The following is a 24,312-nucleotide window of genomic DNA, read 5'->3' as shown; positions in this document are numbered from 1 at the left end:
TATCTCAACTGTAAGATGTATAAGCAATTGAATTTTGAGGAAACAAGTCTAAAATAAAAGCTGATGATCCAAATTACATGTAACTGTTGCAGTCTTACAAAAATTGGAAATTGGTTTTCTAGTGGTCTTTAATAGGGATGTTCATTTATACTGCCAATGTTTTTAGCCACCATGGAAATGTTAAGGCTAAGTAACTGTTTTCTTTTTATTGTCTTTATCTTTATGGGGAAATAATCGATACATCACCGTATAAGTTTAAGATATACAGCATGATGGTTTGACTTGCACATATTGTGAAATGATTACCATAATAGGTTTAGTGAACATCCATCGTCTTGTATAGATACAATAAAAAGAAAAGAAAAAAATTCTCCTTGTGATGAGAACTCTTAGGGTCTACTCTCTTCATAACTTTCCACTATATCATACATGATATATTACAGCAGTGCTAACTCAAGTCATCATGTTGTACATTATGTCCCTAGAACTTATTTAAAACTGGAAGTTTGTACATTTTAACCACCTTCCTCCACTGTCCATCTGTTCTGGAGAATTGAATATTTTCAGACCTTTAGAGAGCCTCCCACATACACACTTGTCTCAAAACAGAGATTTGAGATTTAAGATTTAACATACATAGTGAACAACTATATTTTCTCAGTTGGATCTTTCCAGCAAACTGTGAGTAAAGGGGTAACACCAGGCCTGGCTGTTGAGAACTGCAGAGAAAGACCTAGTTTTTCCAGCATGATTTCCTTGAAAACAGGAATGTGGAGTCTTCTCCCTTTACTGTGGCACCTGCCCTGGGGGAGCAGTTCAGTGGCCTGAAGCCTGGAGGGGCGGGGGGAAGAAGCTCTTGAGTCGCTGTTGGACCTCCCCATGAAATGAAGATGCTGTGTCTGGCGTGTCACCTGCCTCGCATGCTCCTAGAGGACCAAGTAAACGCAATATTAGGTTAAAGCCTACTGTGTCTGGAGGGTCTGATTGACAGTTTGAACCTAAAACCTCAGTGGTGGTGACGGAAGGAGACCTGGCTTTCAGATCCTTTCAGACCCAATGCAGCCAAAGGTTCTGGGAGGGAGTTCTGATGAGAACGTGACCTTGACCCTCCCTGGCTTTGAGGTTGCAAAAGCTCCACAGAAAATACTGGGGATAAATCATACTGTTGGGATACGGATGACACACACATATGCCCTGTTGAACTGGCAGATGGATGATGAGTGAGATAAAACCGAAGGGAAACAGGGTCATAAAACTGAGGAGAAAGCGGCTTTGTCTCCTAGTAACCGATTAGCTTTGTGCAGCTAAAACCACTTGGGGGAAAGAGAAACCAGAGCACGTACATCAAGCAGCTTTGCAGCCGGTGCTCACGATGAAAGCACAAGTCCAGCGGGGACTTGGAGGGACACCGCACTTCGTCTTGATGTCACTCCTCTGCCACCCCAGGCAAATGACACTGGAAACTAGTGACTACAGTGCAGTGGAAATATAATGGGAACCACCAACGAAAGCTATGTGTGTCATTTTAAATCTAAACTTTACATTAGCTACATTTAAATGAAAAGAAATAGGCAAGATTAATTTTAATACGTCCTAAATATTATTCAAACGTTGACTCAAGTAGAAATTAAAGGAGAAATTTTGTGTTCTTTATTGCATAGTAAGTCCTTGAAATCAGTGTGCACCTTACATTTATAACACCCCTCAATTCAGACTCCATATTTCTAGGGCTCAACAGCCTCATGGGGCTAGTAGACACCACACGGGACAAAGTAAATAGGAGCTGGGCCGCTTTGCTGAGAAGAACCAGCAGATATCTGGGCGGTTCACACTTGCCAGGATCTTTAGGTTAATTGACATAAGAGCTGATCATTTTTCTGCATGCTGCAGCTGAAAAACAACGTTTGATGTGAATGCGAACTCCTAACTTGCTGCAATGTTGCCGTTTGGGAATTGCTGGCAGGCGTAAATTCAAGGATGCTTTTGGAGTGGGTGAAGCCTTGGGTGATGTGAATCTATGCTGAGAAGGAAAGCCGCCTGTTGTCTTTCTGCTGTGTACTGGAACAGCCCTGAAGAAGACGCAGCTCTCTTAAGGGATGTAGCAAACCTGGGCTGGCCATACAGTAATTAAAAAAAAATAATAATAATGCAAAAAGAAAAAAAAATGAGCCTCCCCAAACCACATGCTCTGAGCTAAACTCTGGTAGACACGGTGATTCGGGGAGTCCCCCAGGCCTGGGTTCCCAGGTGGCTCTCTTTAGGGAGAGGCAGGAGAGTATATACAATTCATGGACACGTTTACTCTTGCAGCTGACATGCTGGGTTTCACTGAAGGAAAAAAAATCTGGGCCATTCAGAAGAAAGAACTTGGCCAGAGAAGACTCTATCAGCTCTCTTTAGGTGGCTTTCAAGACACAGAGTGAAAAGAGCGAAAACTGACAGGATTCCTATGAAAGATTTCCTGACACGTTGTCGCCAGCCGGGGGGGGGGGGGGGGGGGGGGGGGGGGAGAAAATCTGTTCTAGTTCCGGCAGCTGCTTCCCTTAAGGAACCCTGTTAAATCTGGCACTCTCATCTCGGAAGTTAATCCAGTGGTGCCAATGGGAATGCAAACAAAAGGCGCTGACGCGGTGGCTGAATTGACTGCATCTGCGAAGACACAAAGAAGCCTGCCCACGAAGGCCAGGGTCTCCTTGTCCAGTTCTGAGTGGAGTCCCAGGCTGTGTGCCATGGTTAATGGAGAATGGCCAGGGGTGGTGAACACAGCTTTTTGGGATTGTGGAAGCCAGTGCACCACGAGAAGTAAGACTGCTGGGAAATGAGAAGGCGAAGTTAACAGCAATGTTAAAAAGCTGGTGGAGCAGAGAAGGAGGCAGAGTGACGCTGCATTCGTAGGTATCATGGTTGTAGTGAAAACTGCAGATAGGAAAAGAAGGGACTAAGACATAGCCAGTAGGCAGTATCACCTCTGGCTAAATGTATAACTGGGAAGGATGTGACTGTGGATGAAGGACCTTGCCATTTCTGGCGTGAGCCTAATCTTGGGCTGCTGTTCCTTAGCCCAGTTGTAATTGGATGTACTAAAATGGGAGCCCTTAGAATTGCCTAAACCTTCCGCTGTAGTAACTATTAAACAGCACAAGATTCCAGGGAGGTAAAGAAAACTCAGCTCTGATTAAGGACGTGATGGCAGCAGGGGTGCTAGCCCCTCATTAATTTTCTCTGGAATAGTCCTGATTGGACTATGATAAAAATAAGCAGGTCTTGCAGGCTGACTGCTGACTACATGGGTTCACTAAGGAAGTCCCTACAACTGCCTCCACGAGGTGGACATGGTAAAACCTCTCTAGGAGTTTCAGGACAGAGGAGGCTGGTATGCTTTGGTCCACTTGGCTACATCTTTCCTCTCAATCCCAATCTAAAAAAACCTCAAACAGGGCTTCCCTGGTGGCGCAGTGGTTAAGGGTCCGCCTGCCGATGCAGGGGACACAGGTTTGTGCCCCAGTTCGGGAAGATCCCACATGCCGCGGAGCGGCTGTGCCCGTGAGCCATGGCCGCTGAGCCTGTGCGTCCGGAGCCTGTGCTCTGCAACGGGAGAGGCCACAACAGTGAGAGGCCCGCGTACCGCACACACACACAAAAAACCCCCCAAAACCCCTCAAACACAGTGAGTCTTCATGTGGGGTAGACTGTCACCTTACTCTTTGTCCCTTAAGGAAACCTGACTTCTCCAACATGTGTCACAACCTGGTTGGAAGCAGTTTGGTCCAAATCATTGTCAGACTAAGCTGGTTAATGATGAATGAGAACTTTCCTCTTGGAGGAGAAAGTCAGGCAAGGTTTGGAAAGTGTAGTAGCACACATGACTAGGTAAAGCTTAAGATTCACACTAGATGCAGCCAAGAGTCAGAGCCCAGTGCCATCAGTGAAGTTTCTGGAAATATCCTGGAAAAACCACTCGAGACAATTCACAAACAGTAAAGGACACACTGCTATTCTCCTGGATCCCACGACAAGGAAAACAGCGTGCAGCACTATTTGAAATCTGGCAGATACGTTCTGGGTTTCTGTTGGTCATGGTGTACAGAGTGACAGAAAGACAGGCTGAATTTTTTTTTTTAAGATTTTTTTTTTTTTGATGTGGACCATTTTTTAAGTTTTTATTGAATTTGTTACAATATTGATTCTGTTTTATGTTTTGGTGTTTTTGGTCGCGAGACATGTGGGATCTTAGCTCCCTGACCAGGGATCGAACCCACACCCCCTGCATTGGAAGGCGCAGTTTTAACCACTGGACCACCCGGGAAGTCCCAAGACAGACTGAATTCGAAAGGGGAACAAGGGCCAACTGTAAGACGTCTGAGGCAGGCAATAACCCAAGCTGCCTCTCTGAGGCCTTAAAAGTCATCAACTGTAGAGGTATCTGCTACTAAAACATGCAGACTGGAGCTTCTGGGAAAAGCTCAATAATAGCACCCTAAGGTGGCTGCTAGGATTCTATACCAGAAAACGCTCTAATGCCGTGAGCAGATTAACCTATTTGAATGACAGCTACTGGCATTCTCTTGGGCTCTGGTAGAGACAGTCCCTAGACTAAAGGAATCTGAAGAATACCAGACTCTATTTAGGTCTAAGATATCTACCATGTCATGCGTGATGTCAAAATGGCATCTCCATTCAAGTTCCCTGATAAAAATGAAAATGACATATTCAGGAACAAGCTAAGAGGAGTAACTTGGGTGAAGTACATCATATGAAAATGTATCCTTTCGACAATGGACCCATGATGGAAGCTACCCAGAGTGGTATGAACCTCATGCTTCTCTTCCCACTGAGGAAAAACAGGTCCCTTTGTTCACCAATGGAAACTCTCATATGGATGGTCAGGACTCACAGCGTACCTGCAGTGGAATGAGTAGGTAAGTCTACACAATGGGCTGATTTGAGAAGCAGTGAATGTGGCAGTATCACAAGAACCGGTTCTTGATCTCAAAGCTATAGCTTTATATCTGGATATTCAGAGACTCCTGGGTCCTGGCCAGTGGCCTTGCATTATGGTCAGGCAAATGAGCCCTTAATTGGGCAGTTAAGAACATCCCAAGGGGGCTTCCCTGGTGGTGCAGTGGTTAAGAATCCACCTGCCAATGCAAGCGACACGGGTTCAAGCCCTGGTCCGGGAAGATCTCACATGCTGTGGCAGCAAATATGCCCATGCGCCACAACTTCTGAGCCTGCGCTCTAGAGCCCGCAAACCACAACTACTGAGCCTGCATGCCACAACTACTGAAACCTGTGTGCCTAGAGCCCATGCTCCATAACAAGAGACGCCACCGCAAGGAGAAGCCCGTGCACCGCGACAAAGAGTAGCCCCCGGTCGCCACAACTAGAGAAAGCCCATGCACAGCAACAAGACCCAACACAGCCCAAACTAAATAAATAAATAAATTTTATATTAAAAAAAAAACGAAAAAACAATTTCTTCTTGAAAAAAAGGAACATTCCAAGGTGGGAGATGCAATTCCTTATAGAAATCCCAGGGTAGAATTAATTAGGTCATGTAGTCCCCATCTAATTACCAGCTCAGAAGGGGACTACAGCGCCAAGGCACATGTCTTGGATTGGTCTTTGATGTAGTCATGGTGGTGTCCAGGCCATGCAGCAATGGACAGAACATGTCCCTCTGTTGCCCAATGAAGCCACTGATGTGGTCAGAGCTTGTCTGGAATATTAACAAGATAAAGAATTGCTTGAAAATCGCCTTTGGGTTGAATCTCCCGAGGACAAGAGCTAACACACAGCTGGCAGATAGAATGCTTAGGGTCTTTGCCCAAGTCTCTTGGAGTATTCAATGGATTTTTAGCAGAAATAGATGGTCCATATTGGGCTTGTTTACACTGTAACAGAAGCCATAGCTGAAAATACTATTAATGGCTTGGAACAGGCACTTTTATATCAGTCTGGGCCCCTGGAATAGATCCCTTTGGAGAAAGGAACACATTTACAAATGGCTAGTGTATAAAATGGCCGAAGAACACAACATAGTAAGGGCATCTCACAGAGCTGAGGTTTAAACAGAAATTGGAAGGAGCAATGAAAACATTATTACTAAAGACAGGATGGCCAGGACATGAAGGGCTGGTTGGTTCACTGGATGAGTGCACAGACCACGTGGGTATGAGCGACAGTAAGGGGGAACACCTTTACAGAGGTTTCTGGTTTCTGGTAGTGGAAGTGTCGGGGGATAGAGAGCAAGGCTGTGACTTAACTCCGTCCCACCTCACAGGTTTTTCTTTTGTATTACCTGATAGCATGGTTTTGGGTCCACGACTGCATTTGCATTGTCTAGCTGAAAGGATCGTTGCTACTTAGGATACTGTATCTGTTTCTTTAGACTAGGAAGCCATTCATGCCCTCTGTAGGTGAGGGAACTAAGAGTCCTGTGTGCTTGAGAAGCTATAAGGCCTCGCACTTAGATGAAGACGCTTTATCTGCTCTCTCTCCTGCTTTTTATCCTACTGTAAAGCTGAGCAAATGACATATGAGATTAAAGTTTATTTCTGTCGTGCAAGTAAGTTGGTCTCCTCAACCTGTAATCAGAGCTATGGAGTTATACTGACAAAGCCACTTTACTCTGGATATGTGTTTAAATAGAAAATGACACTTGGAACAATTTAAACTTCATCATCTTCATACAGCACTCGTCCATCATAAAAGCTGGCAACGTGTAAAATGACCACATTCTATGTACATGCAATAATGACAGTCCAGACGAGGACAATATTTCTCACACTGTGGTCCACTCAGCAGCTGTCTCAGAATCGCTGGGAGGGACTGCTGAGATCCAGTTTCCTGGATCTCAGTTGCGGAGATCTGTACTCACTAACATTTAGGTTATCCCAGTAATCTGCATTTCCAAGCTCTCTAGGTGATCATAACGCACAATTTGTGGAAACAAAAATTTCCAAGAGGCACAATGCAGCTATCCTAGTTAGCCTGAATTCATGGTGATATAACATTTTTTGAACACCTCTAACACTTTCTAATTTAAATTTTAAGTGGTAGCTTATGAAAATATACTCTGTAGTGACTTCTGTGTTAGTATGGAGGTATTATTTTATTTTTTAATAATTCCTGTTTTTAAGTAAGGCTGTTTCTAGGAGAGGCTATCTGTAAGGCTATTTATATGACCTGTATCTCTACTCATTTTTAAATTTATGACAGACCTAGGAATACTTTAGGAATAGACTTTGGACAATTACATTATATAATGTGACTTGGTGCAGTATTGTTTTTTCAAAAGCATCTGGAATATGATTTCACTAACAAATGTACCGCCAGTGGCTTTCCTGTTAATTTTGGAGGTGAAAAAATAGAAACTTTAATTTTAAGTAAAAATATTTCCCTTATTAAAATGTCTCATTCAAATATTTATTTCCTGGCAAAGGTAATAGAAAGCAAGATGTTCAAGGATTCTTGTTCTAAAAAATGAAAATAAATTGGGCATCTGCATTATTTTTTAAAAATGTCTGTGCTATAGGAAATAGTTTTCAACTATTTTATATAGTCACACAAATATATTCGATGGTCCAAATTTAAAATCTGACTCAAGATTGACATTGAAAATGCAAATGTTTTTATCGTAGTTAAGCAATTCCATCGCTTCATCATTTATTGCCGGGGTCTGGATTGTTCCAGTTATTTAATTCTCAGATTCTTGGTTTCTTATTCTAGGAAAAGATGATGATAGCACTACATAGCAGATTTTTTTAGGGTGAGAAAAATACATACAACCCCCGATAATTGTTGCTATCGTATTATCAATATTTTGTTTGTTATAATTGTATTATTATAGACATCACATAATACACAATGTGAAAGAAAAATACAGCTTAAACAATCTTACCATTAGATATTGTAAATCTACAGAAACTAAGCGAGCACTAAAGTTCTGTATAAAATAGGCCTACCAATTGCTGACTCCCCAGATGGCCTCACACTTGTAGACTTTTCACTAAAAATTAACTGACAGCATAAAACTAGGAGGATCACTTGGCTGCCTCACTGTCTTACTGTTGTGATGGATGTGCTTTGCTCTACAACTGCTGGGATTCTTGCAGATCTAATTCCTGCAATCAAGGAGGCTTTAGTGTTGTTGGTATGTTCCATGAAACAGCACAGGTATTTGGGGTGAGCCCATGAGATGAGGCACATGGAGTCATCTTATTTCTTCAGCAACAGGATCTCAGCTCTACTGGACCAGACTCCAGTCGCTACCCCGGAGAGAGGATGAGAGAAGCAAGGATCCCTGAACTCCAAAACGATCTTATGATTTTTTTAAAATGACTTGACTTTGGGGATCTTTTTGAAGGGCTACACTTAAAATAATAATTTTAAGCATGAATGAAGTTTTTCTATTAGCTCATCATTAATAATAGATTGCTATACTAGAAGGTGCATTAAATTATTTTATGACTCAACTAATTTCTCTGTTTTGTAAAACTCAGTCATAAAATTATCCCGTGTTTATATATGTTCAGAGGTGCAGTGATATTCTTTATTCAAATTAACACTCAAATATTTTTTTGAGATAATTCAATTTTCTGGTGAGGTCTTTCGCTTGGGTTTCTAAGGGACTAAAGGCCACAAAAGCAAGGTTTAGACAAACATCTAAAACTTTTGACTCAGGCACTATACGTTAGCCAGTGCTCAACGTTCATAAAATTAAGCCACTTTGCAACTCAAAATACAGACATAATAATAAAGATTAAATAGAATGAATTAAAATGAACCAAAGAACGTGGCTGATTAAAAAAGTAAAATTGAAGAAACAGCTTCATTTACCCACAAGTCAATCCTCTTATGCTTCAAGCAAGTTAGAAGGGTAGGCAATAAAAAATATAAAAAGCCATTTTGTTAGTGTATAATTCTTTCTACAGGAGGACCTGTTTTCACTAAATATGGAAGTGAGAAAAATGTTTCAGTAATTAAGCAACAATACCATATTGTGAAACATTCTAAGTGCTTTTCACTTTAATTAGAGAATTATGCCAAAGACTAACTCATGTAACATGCATATTATAACTAGAATTATTACAGAAAGAAAGCCCAAGGGTAAATATAGTCATTCAGTTGAATTGCTTCATCTTTATCATCAAACATAATAAACTAACATATATATGAAACAAGAATTAATTTCCTATCCTCTTAGTCTTCAAAAATAACAATAACAAAAAATATTGTTTGCAGGCTTGGTGAAAGCATGAAGATTGCTAGTGAGCAGTAACAAAACATTAATTATATAAAACAGCGTGAGTGATGATTAATTATGTGAATTGCTCTGAGATACAACAGCACTAAATATGTTACTTTCATCCTAATGTTTTTTCCCTACTGGATACCTTTGAGATGTTCTTTATACAATCAAGATGCTAAGTAAATTATCCCAAAGGTTTTTTTGTTTAAATAACTTTCTGTAACTTTTCATTGTCAAGTAGGAAAATGACAAAGGAAGGAAAAGTGAATTGCTATTAATTCCCATTTATATGATTTCAAAGTGTGTAGATTTTGAAAAAATTATTAATAAACAAAACAATGGCTTGGTTTTGTTGAGAAAAAATCAACATCACTTAGAAAATTCTAAGGTAAGACGAAGTATGTGAATGAATTAAAAGTTATTTTTCTGAAATAAGTATCAGCTTAAAATAAAATCCTCAGTTTAGACAACTATATACATTTCTATATCACTTAAAAATGGAAGGCTTAAAAAAATATAACTATATATGAGGTTAAAAATACTTTAGACTTGCAAGACTATTGTCAATATAAAATTCCTTGAAATCCCAGGGGAACCTTGCATTTCTTATAGATGACATGAATTAATTATGAATTAGCCAAGTTTATGCTTGGCATATTGAATTTAGATTCAGAATGGTTTGGAGATTATTGAATGGTAAAATGTAAGCTTAAAAAGATGAATATTTTAGATGAAATATTATGAAAATGTAATACATATATTTTGGGGAATTGCTGAGAAGTCAATGAAGTATTTTTTAAAATCTGTACTTCTATTTAATGTGCTAGATTCTTTCACTGCCAACTCATAATTATGGGGCAAAATAAGACACTATATTACAGTGGACAGCATATATAAAAAGCAGTGTATCTTTTTTAGTTAACTTTGTGATGGAAGTCACTAAAGTGTCACTAAATTAAGTAGAGATTATATTACTTTATTGAATATTATTTTCCTAAAGAGATATTTCAGAGGGGATATAGTTCTAAGAAATAGTTGTGTTTAACATAAACTCAAAATATTTGTTGGCAGGAAATAATTAAATTCTTACAACTTTTGTTTTACTTGAGAAAATGAAATTTCTAACCCCTGTGTATCAGAGTCACTCATATAGAATTTACTTTGAAATTACTGAGAACCTACTTTTTTCTCAGGTATGTATCAAAGAAATTTGTAGGAAGTACTTACCTACTGAAAGAATATCTTCTACTCTAGAATATAGCATAAACTGACCTCAAATGGAAACTTTATTGAATAATTTAGTGTATATGGGTACCATGTTGCTTCCAAGCATGGAGCCTCATCCCTTCAACCAAAATAGTACACGTATATATTTGCAATTGTCCTAAGACTGTAGAGCTGACAAAAGGTTCAAGGCAGAAAAATCAATTATTTGTTATTCTTAAACGTTACCTTGAGTTATTTTTGAAATAAGATAGGATATAAATACATATATAAATGGAAGTTTTTGTACTGATAGTCAAAATGCAGTCAATTATTTAAAAAAGATAACTATCACGCCTAACAAAATACAAACTTGGTAATTATTTTTTGAATCTAGAACTAGTGGTCCATTCTCATTTCATTTGTGTACACAAATAATAATTAATGTACAGTAATAAGTAGGAAGATAGAGGTACTAGAACACCGTGTGTATGTGTTTTCACTCAGCAAACCATTGCAGTATTCTACTGCAGTGCAGAAGCTGCATGAAATGCATTAAAGCAATCCCATATCATCCATATTGCTCAACAAATAACATATGTTCGGAAATATTTTGAAGACTTTATAACCCTCCAGGACTCAAGTAATGATATCATACACGGGAAGAGCAACTTCCAACCAAAATACTTTCATATCATGCATGCACCCACACACACACAGCCCCGGGGATAAGCATTTATGACAAGGTGCAGCGGTGGGTGATCAGCACGCAGCAGGCTACGACAGTGTGGGGTGGGGAAATTTGGATACAAGAGTGAATGTGCATCCTTTCACAGCATATAAAAGGTTCCCTGGTACTTTCATAGAGGAAAAAGAAAGGTGTAAAAGATTGTATGCAATGCCTAAGCCAATGCTGAACCAACTTAAAACTTTCCTTGGAATACCATGTACATCAGTGTACAGCCCTCTGTTGTGATCAAGCTTTCTCTAAGGGGGTGATTTTAGTTATTGCCCCTTTTGCCAAACTAAAGTACTAAGAAGAACTCATGCAAGTCAGTACTCATGACAAAGGGCATGGCATCCACCTTGAGCCTCCTTTTCATTATATTGATTTAAAGATTTTGATTGCTCAGATTGTTTCTAAGCAAAGTGCATAGTTTAAAAAAAAAAAATGAGGAATTCATTCAGCCCAGAAGGCTATTAGGTTGACAAAAATCGTTTTCAAAGAGTGAAAATGATCAACCCCAAATTTGCATGATGATTAGAATATTATAAAACTAAATGGCGTGCACGGATTTCTAATCAATGTATTTGCATTTATTGTATTTTAGAGTGTGTTTGCATTTTAAACGATATTGTAAAAAACCATACTGTTTCTTTTTTAAAAAATAAGTATTTATTGACTGTTGGTGAAGGAAATCTGATTTTTTTCATCAGAGCTCTTTTTGCATTGTTTTGTAAGGCAATATTTAATTGAATACATGTATTTTATACTAATGCTACTATATGTATGAACTGTTTAGTTACCGAAAATTTAAATATGTACCTTTCCCAAAGAGGCTACTATGGGCTATTGTGCAAATTCAAGGCAATTAATTTTTTAAAAATTACCGTTAGGATAATCAAGTAAAAGTAATTGGATCATGTGAATTTTTTTTCCACCAGGGATGAAAACTGAAGAAGTAGCTAGCTATATTGGGAACAACTATGCAATTTTAGTAGAAAAGAAAAATAGTTCAGTGATTATTTAACTAAGGTGTGTAGTAGAATCTTCTGGGGAGGTTTTTCTGTTTTGTTTTTTTTGATATGGAGCTTTTTTTTTTTTTTCGAAAGTCTTTATTGAATTTGTTACAATATTGCTTCTGTCTTATGTTTTGTTTTTTTTGGCCATGAGGCATGGGGGATCTTAGGTCCCTGACCAGGGCTCAAACCCGCACCCCCTGCATTGGAAGGCGCAGTCTTAACCACTGAACGGACCTCCAGGGAAGTCCCTGGGGAGGTATTTTAAAATACACTGTATCCCAGAAATTTTAATTTAGTAGACTGGACTGTTTGTATATGATTTCCCAAGCTAAATTCTTGGCTTTTGGTATGTTTAAAATTTAATCACTGAGTGCTATATTATGGACCTCCAAGTCAAGCTACTGATATGCTCTACTGTAGATTACATTTCTAAATATTCAGCCATTATAATTGGACATGTGTCCTTGTGACCTCTTTTTAATCGAACACTTCCGAGGATGCTATCAAAACCAAAATCATTCATTTACTCTAAAGAATCTCAACATGTTTTAACATTAAGAAAGGATGCTTAAGATACACAGGCCGGACAAAGCATTTTATTTTTGCCTTATTTTTAGGTCTCTATTTTCTGGCAAGAGGGGCTGTTTTCAGAACTTATTTATATAAATAAATTTCCCATTTATTTTGAAACTAATTTTGTCAAGGCATATGATTATTTCTTCTATGGAGACTATTATAAGATACATGTGATATTTCTGTTTAATATATATTTTAAAATCATTTTGACCAGTTTGGTTAATAGGATGAAAGACAATATTTCAATATCTTTTGATTGAGCGAGGGAAGACAAAGGGAATTGTTAGAAAAAGAGAGTATCCTTAGCTGAAGGGGGTTGGTGGTTGTTCAGCTCTAAGTGTGCAAGGGGCTGTGTTTCCCCACCAAACACTGCCTGAGTGCACAGTATGCTGTCTGCATTTCTACCAATGACCACATTCCTCTACTTAGAGTTAAGAAAGTGAATTTACCGTGTCTGAGAAACGGTAAAACTTCTCCAATGCAAAAGCTTCTGTCTGTGGGAAGGTAAAGTGGACCAAAAAGGATTGAGAAACCAGAGATAGATGATTAAAGTCATAGATGATTAAATATAATTGCACAATTGGTTTTAATTGCATAGATCATCTTAACATACATATGTATCAATTAATAGATTTTCACATATGCAAGGTATCCACCCCCCAAAGTATGAAGTGAACTTAAAAAAAAAAAAACACTGGATTTTTTTTCCTGCACTAAACGTTAATTACAATATTTGCTCCCTGAATATTTCAAATAGTGATTAGAAAATAATCAGGTGTAACTATTTTTGCATTTTGATACTTTTCTAGAGTGCCAATCACTAGAAACATTAATCTTGCTGTCTTTCTGTGAGCCAAAGAATAAGGGGTGTCAAATATTTTTATCCCAATACACTTGCAGGTGGTAAAATTGGATAAAGAGCTGCTTTGGTAAGGATTTTTTTTTTTTTTTTAAGGAGAAATCAGAATTGAGTATCTAAACTTGTAGCCTGTTATGTTATCCATTAGCTACTCTGACTGCTGGCTGTGTGATGGGTGCAGAAAATGTGTGAGCTCTCAGACCTCCCTTTGGACACCACATGTGAACGACTTCCCATTTCTGGTGTTTGCAGCACGTGGCTGATACATCCTACATGTAGGAAGGAGAAAAAAGGTACAGAAATGAAAAATAAATGTAAAAAAGTGAACGAAAATTAGAGGGGGAAATAAGTGTTGCTTTACTTCTGATTCATGTTAGAAGGAAAAAATAGTCTTAATCAGTCATTAATGGGAAAAAAAGACAACAGCTTCACCCTGTGATACAGAATGCTTTGTTCTATGACAGTGCTTCAGCCTGTGCCAGGTATCATATGAAAGAGAGGAGCAAATAGGCAGTAAGGGAGGGAAAGAGAAGGAGGAAAGAGAGAGAGGGAGGGTTGGGCAGAGTGAGAAAAGTATAAGGAAACCAGCAGACTGGGAGAGGTGGGGGGCAGGAGATAAAGAAAAGTTAATCTCTCCATGAAAATATATGTTAATGTATAAATGATGTGCTTTAATATTTATAAAAATTTGATCAAATGCAAGCCCTGGCATTGTTTCTTCTGTCCACCGTGTTACCCAGAGTATTGCAATGCTGAAACTCCTTCCATGCTACAGTGAATTGGGGTATTTATTGGAGCAGGTGATGATTCTGGGGAGTCAATTAGACATGATTGGATAAGTTACTGCCTTAGAATATGTTTAATACTGAGTAGGCTTAGCACTGGGAGATCATGGCTTAGAGCTTCTTAAAAAAACTTATAAAATATATAAATCACAGTCAGTCATTCAGAAACCATAAGAAATTCCTTAAAAAATTAAATCCTTAAAAATGCACACTACATATAAACCAGACTATTACTTTTAAGAGTTGAGAATGTTTTGACTTAAATATTACAGTATTTTGGATTCTGGCCACAATTTCTCCTGTAATATACAACTTTGATATTTCTCTTGATTAAGAGACCATTTGCTTTCAAAATGTCAGTTGGCACATTCACATTAAAAGTAAACTCAAAGATATGCTGGTTGATAGAGACTCTCCCTTGCAGAAAAGGAAAGGGGCTAATTGAAATTATGTAAATATAAAGAAAGATGACATTACAAGTCTTAATAGAGGTGAACAACTGCCATCCTGTACTTACAAATCCAATTAGGAGATTACTTCTACAATTTCATGTGGTCTCCCAAAGATGCTCTAAATAAAATTTCTTCTCGGTTTGACTTATCAAGTGATAGCAAGGCAAAAATACACCTTATTGTGTTTCGAGTGGGGATTCAGAAGAAATGTCTTAAAAACATAAAAGTGTACATAAAAAGGAGACCACAGAGTTTTACATCAACATCATAGTATTAATAAATAGGTGATATTTGATGGAAACAAAGGAATTAGTTCGAAAAAAGGTACAACTTTAATAGCTATATTTGTTGACTTATGTCAAGTAAAACCATCAGAAACACTGCAACCTTGCCAATAAGAAATGATAGATTTTGTTAGTGGAAACAAATAATGGTGTCGTTCCAGGACATACATTAGAAAGAAGTTGATAAAACTCTCATGTCACCAGATCTGCTGTGTATAGTTCGATGTTACCATTTTCTCCCTGAGGCTATTTTTGACAATGTAAGTTTCAGCTGGCCAAAACCAAAGGAACATCAGTTCATTTAGCCCCTGTCCCCATTTCCTCTCTGTACCTCCCTATTAAATATGCCAAATTCACTTTCCAGGGAGAATTGTATCCCAGAGAACTTAATGCATTTAATCGCCTACCCTATTCTTTCTCTTTCGTCGAAATCTCAGAAGTTCTTTATGTTGTCTCGATACAAAATTGACAGCTGCATATTCCAGTAGTGCTGAAAACACGAAAAGGAGACACACTGCCATCCAAATGTCAATAGCTTTGACATATGAAACCTAGCCAGGAAAGAAACAGCGAGAAAATTGACTTGTCACTTCCATTGAGCACAATAATGAAAAAAAAGCAATGAAGTAACATTTCTTTTTTTTTTTTACTTAAAACATTTTTTTTACTTAAAAATTTTTCAGAAATTAATTCTGCAAGTTTTATGTTTTAGTCATACATTAAAATGTGTATTTTTTCCTAATAAGTTTTTTCAAATGAAGCGCTAGACCAAATGTATGATGAAAGAAAATAAGATGAAATGTAATTTTACCTTCAGGGTAGAATAGTATCATGCTTGGTAAGTGTGCAGTAACATTGAAATATACCTTTAGGGTAGCAGAATGCTTGAAAAAGTATGAAGTAATATTGAAACAGATAATGCTGTTGAACTTGTAGCTCCTTATTTTCTTCATGAAAAATGTTTTTTATTTTGAAATAATTTTAACCCTACAGACACTTTGCAAGAACAGTAAAAAGAACTCCCAAGTTCTGCAGTTGTTAACATTAAGTTACATTTCTCTCCCTCCCTCCCTCCTTCCCTCCCTCTCTCTCTCTCATCTCCATCTTTATATGCTTTTCTGCCTGAATTATTTGAGTGTAATATGCAGACATGATGCCCTGAACATTATGTGTTTTTTCTAAAAAAAAAAAAAAGGACACTCTCCTACATACACCCAGTTAACCCTTCAGGTCTCACACGAAACTTCACCCAAATCCGGTTCAGAATCCCAGGAAACCTGCGCTTACCTGAACACATTGCATTGTAATTGCTTGTTTCTTGTTCTCTTTCTGTTTAGAGTGTGAAGTCTCTGAAGACAGATGGCATCTGTTTTGTTCTCCGCCACAGTGTTGTTTGACCCATGTGTGAGTGAATGGGCAGATAAATGAAGGTGTAAAATGTCAAAACATGGGGAAAAGTGAGCCATAGGTGATGATTCATATGGAAATTCACTTTCTGGAGTGACACTCTGGTAATACCTTGGAATGAATTGATTTTCTTTTCAAAAGAGGTGTCAACTTACACCACATCCAATGGTGTCAACTTACATGTGAAATATGCCAACAAAGGGACCCTCTGGGTCTCCTCCTGCATCTTTTTTTTCTAACACCTTTATTGGAGTATAATTGCTTTACATTGTTGTGTTAGTTGCTGCTATATAACAAAATGAATCAGCTATACATGTACATATATCCCCATATCCCCTCCCTCTTGTGTCTTCCTCCCACCCTCCCTATCCCACCCCTCTAGGTGGTCACAAAGCACTGAGCTGATCTCCCTGTGCTTTGCGGCTGCTTCCCACTAGCTATCTATTTTACATTTGGTAGTGTATATATGTTCATGCCACTCTCTCACTTCGTCCCAGCTTACCTTTACCCTTCCCCGTATCCTCAAGTCCATTCTCTATGTCTGCATCTTTATTCCTGTCCTGCCCCTAGGTTCTTCAGAACTTTTTTTTTTTCAGATTCCATATATATGTGTTAGCCAACGGTATTTGTTTTTCTCTTTCTGACTTACTTCACTCTGTATGACAGACTCTAGGTCCATCCACCTCACTACAAATAACTCAATTTCATTTCTTTTTATGACTGAGTAATATTCCATTATATATATGTGCCACATCTTTATCCATTCATCTGTCGATGGACACTTAACTTGCTTCCATGTCCTGGCTATTGTAAACAGAGCTGCAATGAACACTGGGGTACATGACTCTTTTTGAATTATGGTTTTCTCAGGGTATATGCCCAGAAGTGGGATTTCTGGGTCATATAGTAGGTCTATTTTTACTTTTTTTAGGAACCTCCATACTGTTCCCCATAATGGCTATATCAATTTACATTCCCACCAACAGGGTGAGAGGGTTCCCTTTTCTCCACACCCTCTCCAGCATTTATTGTTTGTGGATTTTTTTTTTCTTTTTTTTTTTTCCCAGTACGCGGGCCTCTCACCGTTGCGGCCTCTCCCCTTGCGGAGCACAGGCTCCGGACGCACAGGCTCAGCGGCCATGGCTCACGGGCCCAGCCGCTCCGCGGCATATGGGATCTTCCCAGACCGCGGCACGAACCCGCGTCCCCTGCATCGGCAGGCGGACTCTCAACCACTGTGCCACCAGGGAAGCCCTGTTTGTGGATTTTTTAATGATGCCCATTCTCACCAGTGTGAGGTGATACCTCATTGTAGTTTTGATTTGCATTTCTCTAATGATTAGTGATGTTGAGCATCCTTTCATGTGTTTGTTGGCAGTCTGTATATCTTCTTTGGAGAAATGTCTATTTAGGTCTTCTACCCAGTTTTGGATTGGATTGTTTGTTTTTTTGATATTGAGCTGCATGAGCTGCTTGTATATTCTGCAGATTAATTCTTTGTCAGTTGCTTCATTGGCAAATATTTTCTCCCATTCTGAGGATTGTCTTTTCATCTTGTCTATGGTTTTCTTTGCTGTGCAAAAGCTTTTAAGCTTCATTAGGTCCCATTTGTTTATTTTTGTTTTTATTTCCATTTCTCTAGGAGGAGGGTCAAAAAGGATCTTGCTGTGATTTATGTCATAGTGTTCTGCCTATGTTTTCCTCTAAGAGTTTGATAGTCTCTGGCCTTACATTTAGGCCTTTAATCCATTTTGCGCTTATTTTTGTGTACGGTGTTAGGTAGTGATCTAATCTCATAGTTGTACATGTACCTGTCCAGTTTTCCCAGCACCACTTACTGAAGAGGCTGTTCTTTCTCCACTGTACATTCCTGCCTCCTTTATTAAAAGTAAGGTGATCATATGTGCGTGGGTTTATGTCTGGGCTTTGTATCCTGTTCCATTGATCTTTCTGTTTTTGTGCCAGTACCATACTGTCGTGATTACTGTAGCTTTGTAGTATAGTCTGAAGTCAGGGAGCCTGATTCCTCCAGCTCTGTTTTTCGTTCTCAAGAGTGCTTTGGCTCTTCGGGGTCTTTTGTGTTTCCATACAAATTGTGAAATTTTTTGTTCTAGTTCTGTGAAAAATGCCATTGGTACTTAAATAAGGATTGCACTAAATCTGTAGATTGCTTTCAGTAGTAGAGTCATTTTCACAATGTTGATTCTTCCAATCCAAGAACATGTTATATCTCTCCATCTGTTTGTATCATCTTTAATTTCTTTAATCAGTGTCTTATAGTTTTCTGCATACAGGTCTTTTGTCTCCTTAGGTAGGTTTATTCCTAGGCATTTTATTCTTTTTGTTGCAATGGTAAATGGGAGTGTTTCCTTAATTTCTCTTTCAGATTTTTCATAGGAATGCAAGAGATTTCTGTGCATTAATTTTGTATCCTGCTACTTTACCAATTTCATTGATTAGCTCTAGTATTTTTCTGGTAGCATCTTTAGGATTCTCTATGTATAGTATCATATCATCTGCACACAGTGTCAGTTTTACTTCTTCTTTTCCGATTTGGATTCCTTTTATTTCTTTTTCTTCTCTGATTGATGTGGCTAGAACTTCCAAAACTATGTTGAATAATTGTGGTGAGAGTGGGCAACTTTGTCTTGTTCCTGATTTTAGTGGAAATGGTTTCAGTTTTTCACCATTGAGAATGATGTTGGCTGTGGGTTTGTCATATATGGCCTCTATTATGTTGAGGTAAGTTCCCTCTATGCCTACTTTCCAGAGAGTTTTTATCATAAATGGGTGTTGAATTTTGTTGAAAGCTTTTTCTGCATTTATTGAGATGATCATATGGTTTTTCTCCTTCACTTTGTTAGTACGGTGTATCACGTTGATTGATTTGCATATATTGAAGAATCCTTGCATCCCTGGGATAAACCCCACTTGATCATGGTGTATGATCCTTTTAATGTGCTGCTGGATTCTGTTTGCTAGTATTCTGTTGAGGATTTTTGCATCTATGTTCATCAGGGATATTGGCCTGTAGTTTTCTTTTTTGGTAACACCTTTGTCTGGTTTTGGAATTAGGGTAATGGTGGCCTCATAGAATGAGTTTGGGAGTGTTCCTCACTCTGCTATATTTTGGAAGAGTTTGAGAAGGATAGGTGTTAGCTCTTCTCTAAATGTTTGATAGAATTCGCCTGTGAAGCCATCTGGTGCTGGGCTTTTGTTTGTTGGAAGGTTTTTATTCACAGTTTCAATTTCAGTGCTTGTGATTGGTCTGTGTATATTTTCTATTTCATCCTGGTTCAGTCTTAGAAGGTTGTGCTTTTCTATAAATTTGTCCATTTTGGATAACTTTATTATCATTACTCTGAATTCTTTTTCAGGTAGACTGCCTATTTCCTCTTCATTTGTTTGGTCTGGTGGGTTTTTACCTTGCTCCTTCATCTGCTGTGTGTTTCTCTGTCTTCTAATTTTCCCTACCTTACTGTGTTTGGGGTCTCCTTTTCGCAGGCTGCAGGTTCGTAGTTCCCGTTGTTTTTGGTGTCTGCCCCCAGTAGGTAAGGTTGGTTCAGTGGGTTGTGTAGGCTTCCTGGCAGAGGGGACTGGTGCCTGTGTTCTGGTGGATGAGGCTGGATCTTGTCTTTCTCTTGGGCAGCACTGTGTCCGGTGGTGTGTTTGGGGTGTCTGTGAACTTAGTATGATTTTAGGCAGCCTCTCTGCTAATGGGTGGGGTTGTGTTCCTGTCTTGCTAGTTGTTTGGCATAGGGTGTCCATCACTGTAGCTTGCTGGTTGTTGAGTGGAGCTGGGTCTTAGCGTTGAGACGGAGATCTCTGGGAGAGCTCTCGCTGATTGATAATACATGGGGCCAGGAGGTCTCTGGTGGACCAATGTCCTGAACTCGGCTCTCCCACCTCAGAGGCTCAGGCCTGACACCCAGCCGGATCATCAAGACCTTGTCAGCCACATGACTGGCATGCCTTCGGAGTTGGAGAAGCTGGCCTGCAGTGGCTGTCCTGCGCTGCATATTAGAATCACCTGCTTCTTCCTTGTTTTGCCCCAAAGGCAGTGTTCCACAGAGAAAAAGATTAGCCTTGAAAATAGTCACAGCTCTATGATGGCTTTTTTTTTTCCCCCTTTGTGCTTAGTCAGGTTTCACTTGCTCACAGGGGGCCACGTGCAGAGGCCTTGCACCCAGCTCTTCTGACCGGAGTTACTAGTGCGGAATGGCTGCTGCCAACACCTCAGCTCAGGCGGGCCATGTCAGTCCTCCTGCATCTTAAGTGTGATTTCTACTGATCAGAATGACCTCTACTGAGCAAAGAGATGTATGCCTTCAATTTATTCTAGTGCTGTGCTGAGTGTCCAGCTCTTTGTAAAGTGTAGATTTAAATCTCATGAGCTCTGCAATTATGTCAGAAATTTCTGGTTGCCCTCAAATACATACAGTCCTGGAAGATATAATACAGCTTTCAAAGGCACAGTCTCAAGCTACACCCTTCCTGGAAGAATATAACTCATAGAGTGTGTGTGCATTTTTTAACAACCTGGATCTATAATAACATGACCAAAGAGATTAAATCAGATATTTAACTTCCAAATGAACCCGATGACTGTTTTCAATGACAATAGACCTATGCAAACATCATCTGTGCAGCCAGCCTTCTGCTGCCTGTGATCCGTACCTGAGCGTTGAGCCTGAAAAGTCTATTTTCCTCATCCTCTCCTGACTCCCATCACCAACTTCAACTCTCTTTCTCCTCCATCGTCTCTGCCCCTCCACGGACAGCAAGCACAGGCCCTGGGAAGTTTGGAACTCTAGCGCTAGTAACTTCAAAATAAAGCAGCAGTTCCTACGCCAACACGTTCACGATGTATTCACAACACACGACTCACTCCCTCTGTGACTCAGAATATCACCTTCTTTCCACCCGCTGTCACCTCTGTCCTTTGAGGCAGTCTCACTCTAAGCCAGCCCATCCCTCTGGACCACCTTGCTGAAGTCCCATTGTCCACCGTGCTGTTGGAACCCTGACTCTATTTTAAGCAACCATCTCTCCTCAGTGTGACTCCTTGGACATATGAGTATGAGAAAATGAAACCTGAATATCTGCTAATTAGATGCACCAGGCAGGAAGACTGTTGTCTTGGAAACCAATCCAAAGCCACGTGTGGAAGACCACCTCCTTCTCTCAAAGCACGCTCTTCCTGTGGCTCCTTGACCCACATTCTCCGGGTTTCTTCCCTCCACCCAACCCCACTTGGCTCCGCGGGCCTTTCCTCCCCTTCCTGAGATCCTCAGAGACATGGTCTGTGCCCCTTCTATTCTCACACTGACACTTCTCACTTCTAGCCCTTACCTGTTTCCATGGATTCAGTTCCTCCTCTGTGCTCTGGGCCTGCAAATCTCCATTTCCTGACTGAACCCCTCTCTAACCACGTTCTTACCTGACAGTACCTTCTGGATGGCACACGCACCTCAGACTTAATCTGACTTAAAAAGAACCTATGAATCCCTACCAGACTCAGCCAAATGAACAGCCAACACACACAACGGCCACTTCCTCCTGGTGAAAAGGCGGTATGCTGTTCGTGGTTGTTCACCTCCAAATCTAGGATTCTCTCATAACAAAGACCCAAGCCTGGGAATCCTACCTTTTTGCTATTTCTCAAATGTATCATTTTCTGTCCTCTCCTACTGCCATTGCACTGATCTCCACCACAATAACCTGTTTCGCAGTTTCTCCTAGTGCTGAAGTTACAGAGATGAGGAAGACGGACAAGATACATCTTTAATTGAACCTACATTCAAGTGGGGGAAAACATACAGTAAAAAATAATCACATAAATAAAGATAATTTAAGAGAACTGCAAGAATGAAACTGCAATAGGGTAATGGGAAGAGAAGGACAGTGCGAGGGGGGCTGTGTTAGTTGGGGATGATCTGCAAAGGCCTCTCTGCAGATCTGACAGTTACCATCTCAGGCCACTTTCTTACTGGCTTACTGTGCTCTACTTTCCTTCCTTCAGTTCTTGGCACCTGAAAGCGATTGACAAGCTCCATCCTGACTCAGCAGCTTTGAACTCCTTGTTAACTTCTGTCTGGAACATTCCTTCCTTTGTGTAACTACTGGTTAATTCTTCAGGTCTCAGCTTAAAAACGACATTCTCAGGGAAACCTTCTACAAATGCCCAGAACCGTACAGCCCCTTCCTGCCTTCCTACCTCTGCTTTGCTCCTAGAACCCTTGTCTCAGGTCACTCATAACAGTTGTAACGATGTTTATCTGTGGGTAGTCCTTATAAGGTGACTGCTGGATAGCATCATTTAAATGTCCCCCCTTCAGCCAATGACTCTGTTCCACAATCCCTAAGGGCTATTTTCCAAAAACTTTCGTTAGGAGGATTGTGAGCTAAGACAAGGGCCAGATCTTATTTGCCTTTGTATTTCTAGGACCCAACACAGTGCTCGTTATACTATGGGCTCTCAGATAATGTTCAACTGATTGAACCATGTGAAGTGACTTGCCATCATTGGCCATTTATTATTACAGAAATAATTATAATAACTAACATGCCAAGAATATTCTTAGTAGTGTCCATAAAACTACTGAGTATTCTTAGTAGTAACACTTTTAATCCCCAGAATAGTTGAGGAAACTATTCCCATTTCAAAGATGAGGAGACTGGGACATGTAAAATAACTTGTCACATAGCTACTGCTATAGACTGAATGTGTCCCTTCAAAGTCCCAGTGTTGAACTAAAGCCCCCAAAGTGATGGTATTAGGAGGCTGGAGCTTTGAGCGGTGATTAGGTCATGAGGGTGGAGCCCTCATGAATGAGATCAGGACCCTTATAAAAAGGACCTCAGAGGGCTTCCCTGGTGGCGCAGTGGTTGAGAGTCCGCCTGCCTATGCAGGGACACGGGTTCGTGCCCCGGTCCGGGAAGATCCCACATGCTGCGGAGCGGCTGGGCCCGTGAGCCATGGCCGCTGAGCCTGTGCGTCCGGAGCCTGTGCTCCGCAATGGGAGAGGCCACAACAGTGAGAGGCCCGCGTACCGAGGAAAAAAAAAAAAGGGACCTCAGAGAGCTCCCTTGCCCCTTCCACCATGAAAGAACACAGCTAGTAGATCACCAGCTATGAACCAGGAAGCAGGCCGTCACCAGACACTGAATCTGCCAGTACCTTGATCTTGAACTTCCCAGCCTCCAGAACTGTGAGAAATAAGTTTCTGTTGTCTATAAACCAGCCCATCTATGGTATTCTGTTATAGCAGCCTGAACAGACTAAGGCAGCTACCAAGCTGCAAAGCTAGGATCGAAAGACAGCTAATCTGGCTAAAGAGCCATAAACTCAACTACTATTGTATCAATATATCACCTGGTTATTAGGCTGCTTCTATTGAAGCTACCACCGTAAGTTAACAACTGTGAACACACTAAGTAGAAATAACTCCCTGTATCTTAATATTCCAGCCTCTTCAACTTTTATCTGAGAGTTAAGAGTGAAGTCAGCACATAAAATACATGCTGTAAGGTCCTATATGTTTGTTGGTTCTGATCCGAAAATCTAGCAATCAGCTTCCTAAAAGACAATGTAGAAAAGGAGTTATGATCACTGTAATTACCGCATAAAAATAAAATAGTTGCTCTGCAGAAGCAAAACTAGATCAGGGAAACATTGTATCCTCAGAAATACAATGAAAGTCTCCCCAGCAACATTCTCACATTAACTATAATGAAGTGTTTTTATGAG

The 24,312-nt window shown here is 39.9% G+C and overlaps 1 protein-coding gene across 2 annotated transcripts in view; it reads right to left on the bottom strand.

Annotated features, from left to right (window-relative positions):
* The window catches only part of GLRA3 (glycine receptor alpha 3), a 156,566-nt gene that overhangs the window by 2,531 nt on the left and 129,723 nt on the right, over positions 1 to 24,312 (bottom strand). The window contains exons 8-9 of one of the 2 annotated variants that reach the window (XM_027087922.1): positions 15,563 to 15,706; positions 13,225 to 13,269 (exon numbers count right to left, since the gene is read on the bottom strand). In XM_027087922.1, the coding sequence (XP_026943723.1) occupies positions 13,225 to 13,269; positions 15,563 to 15,706 (189 nt within the window). The remainder of the gene's footprint in view (positions 1 to 13,224; positions 13,270 to 15,562; positions 15,707 to 24,312) is intronic. The other variant, XM_027087923.1, reaches the window with a different exon arrangement.

Source organism: Aethalodelphis obliquidens, unplaced genomic scaffold, assembly GCF_003676395.1.
Source record: "Aethalodelphis obliquidens isolate GAN/ISIS:26980383/991018 unplaced genomic scaffold, ASM367639v1 scaffold61, whole genome shotgun sequence".
NCBI lineage: Eukaryota > Metazoa > Chordata > Mammalia > Artiodactyla > Delphinidae > Aethalodelphis > Aethalodelphis obliquidens.
This window is presented reverse-complemented; position numbering and strand designations above follow the sequence as displayed.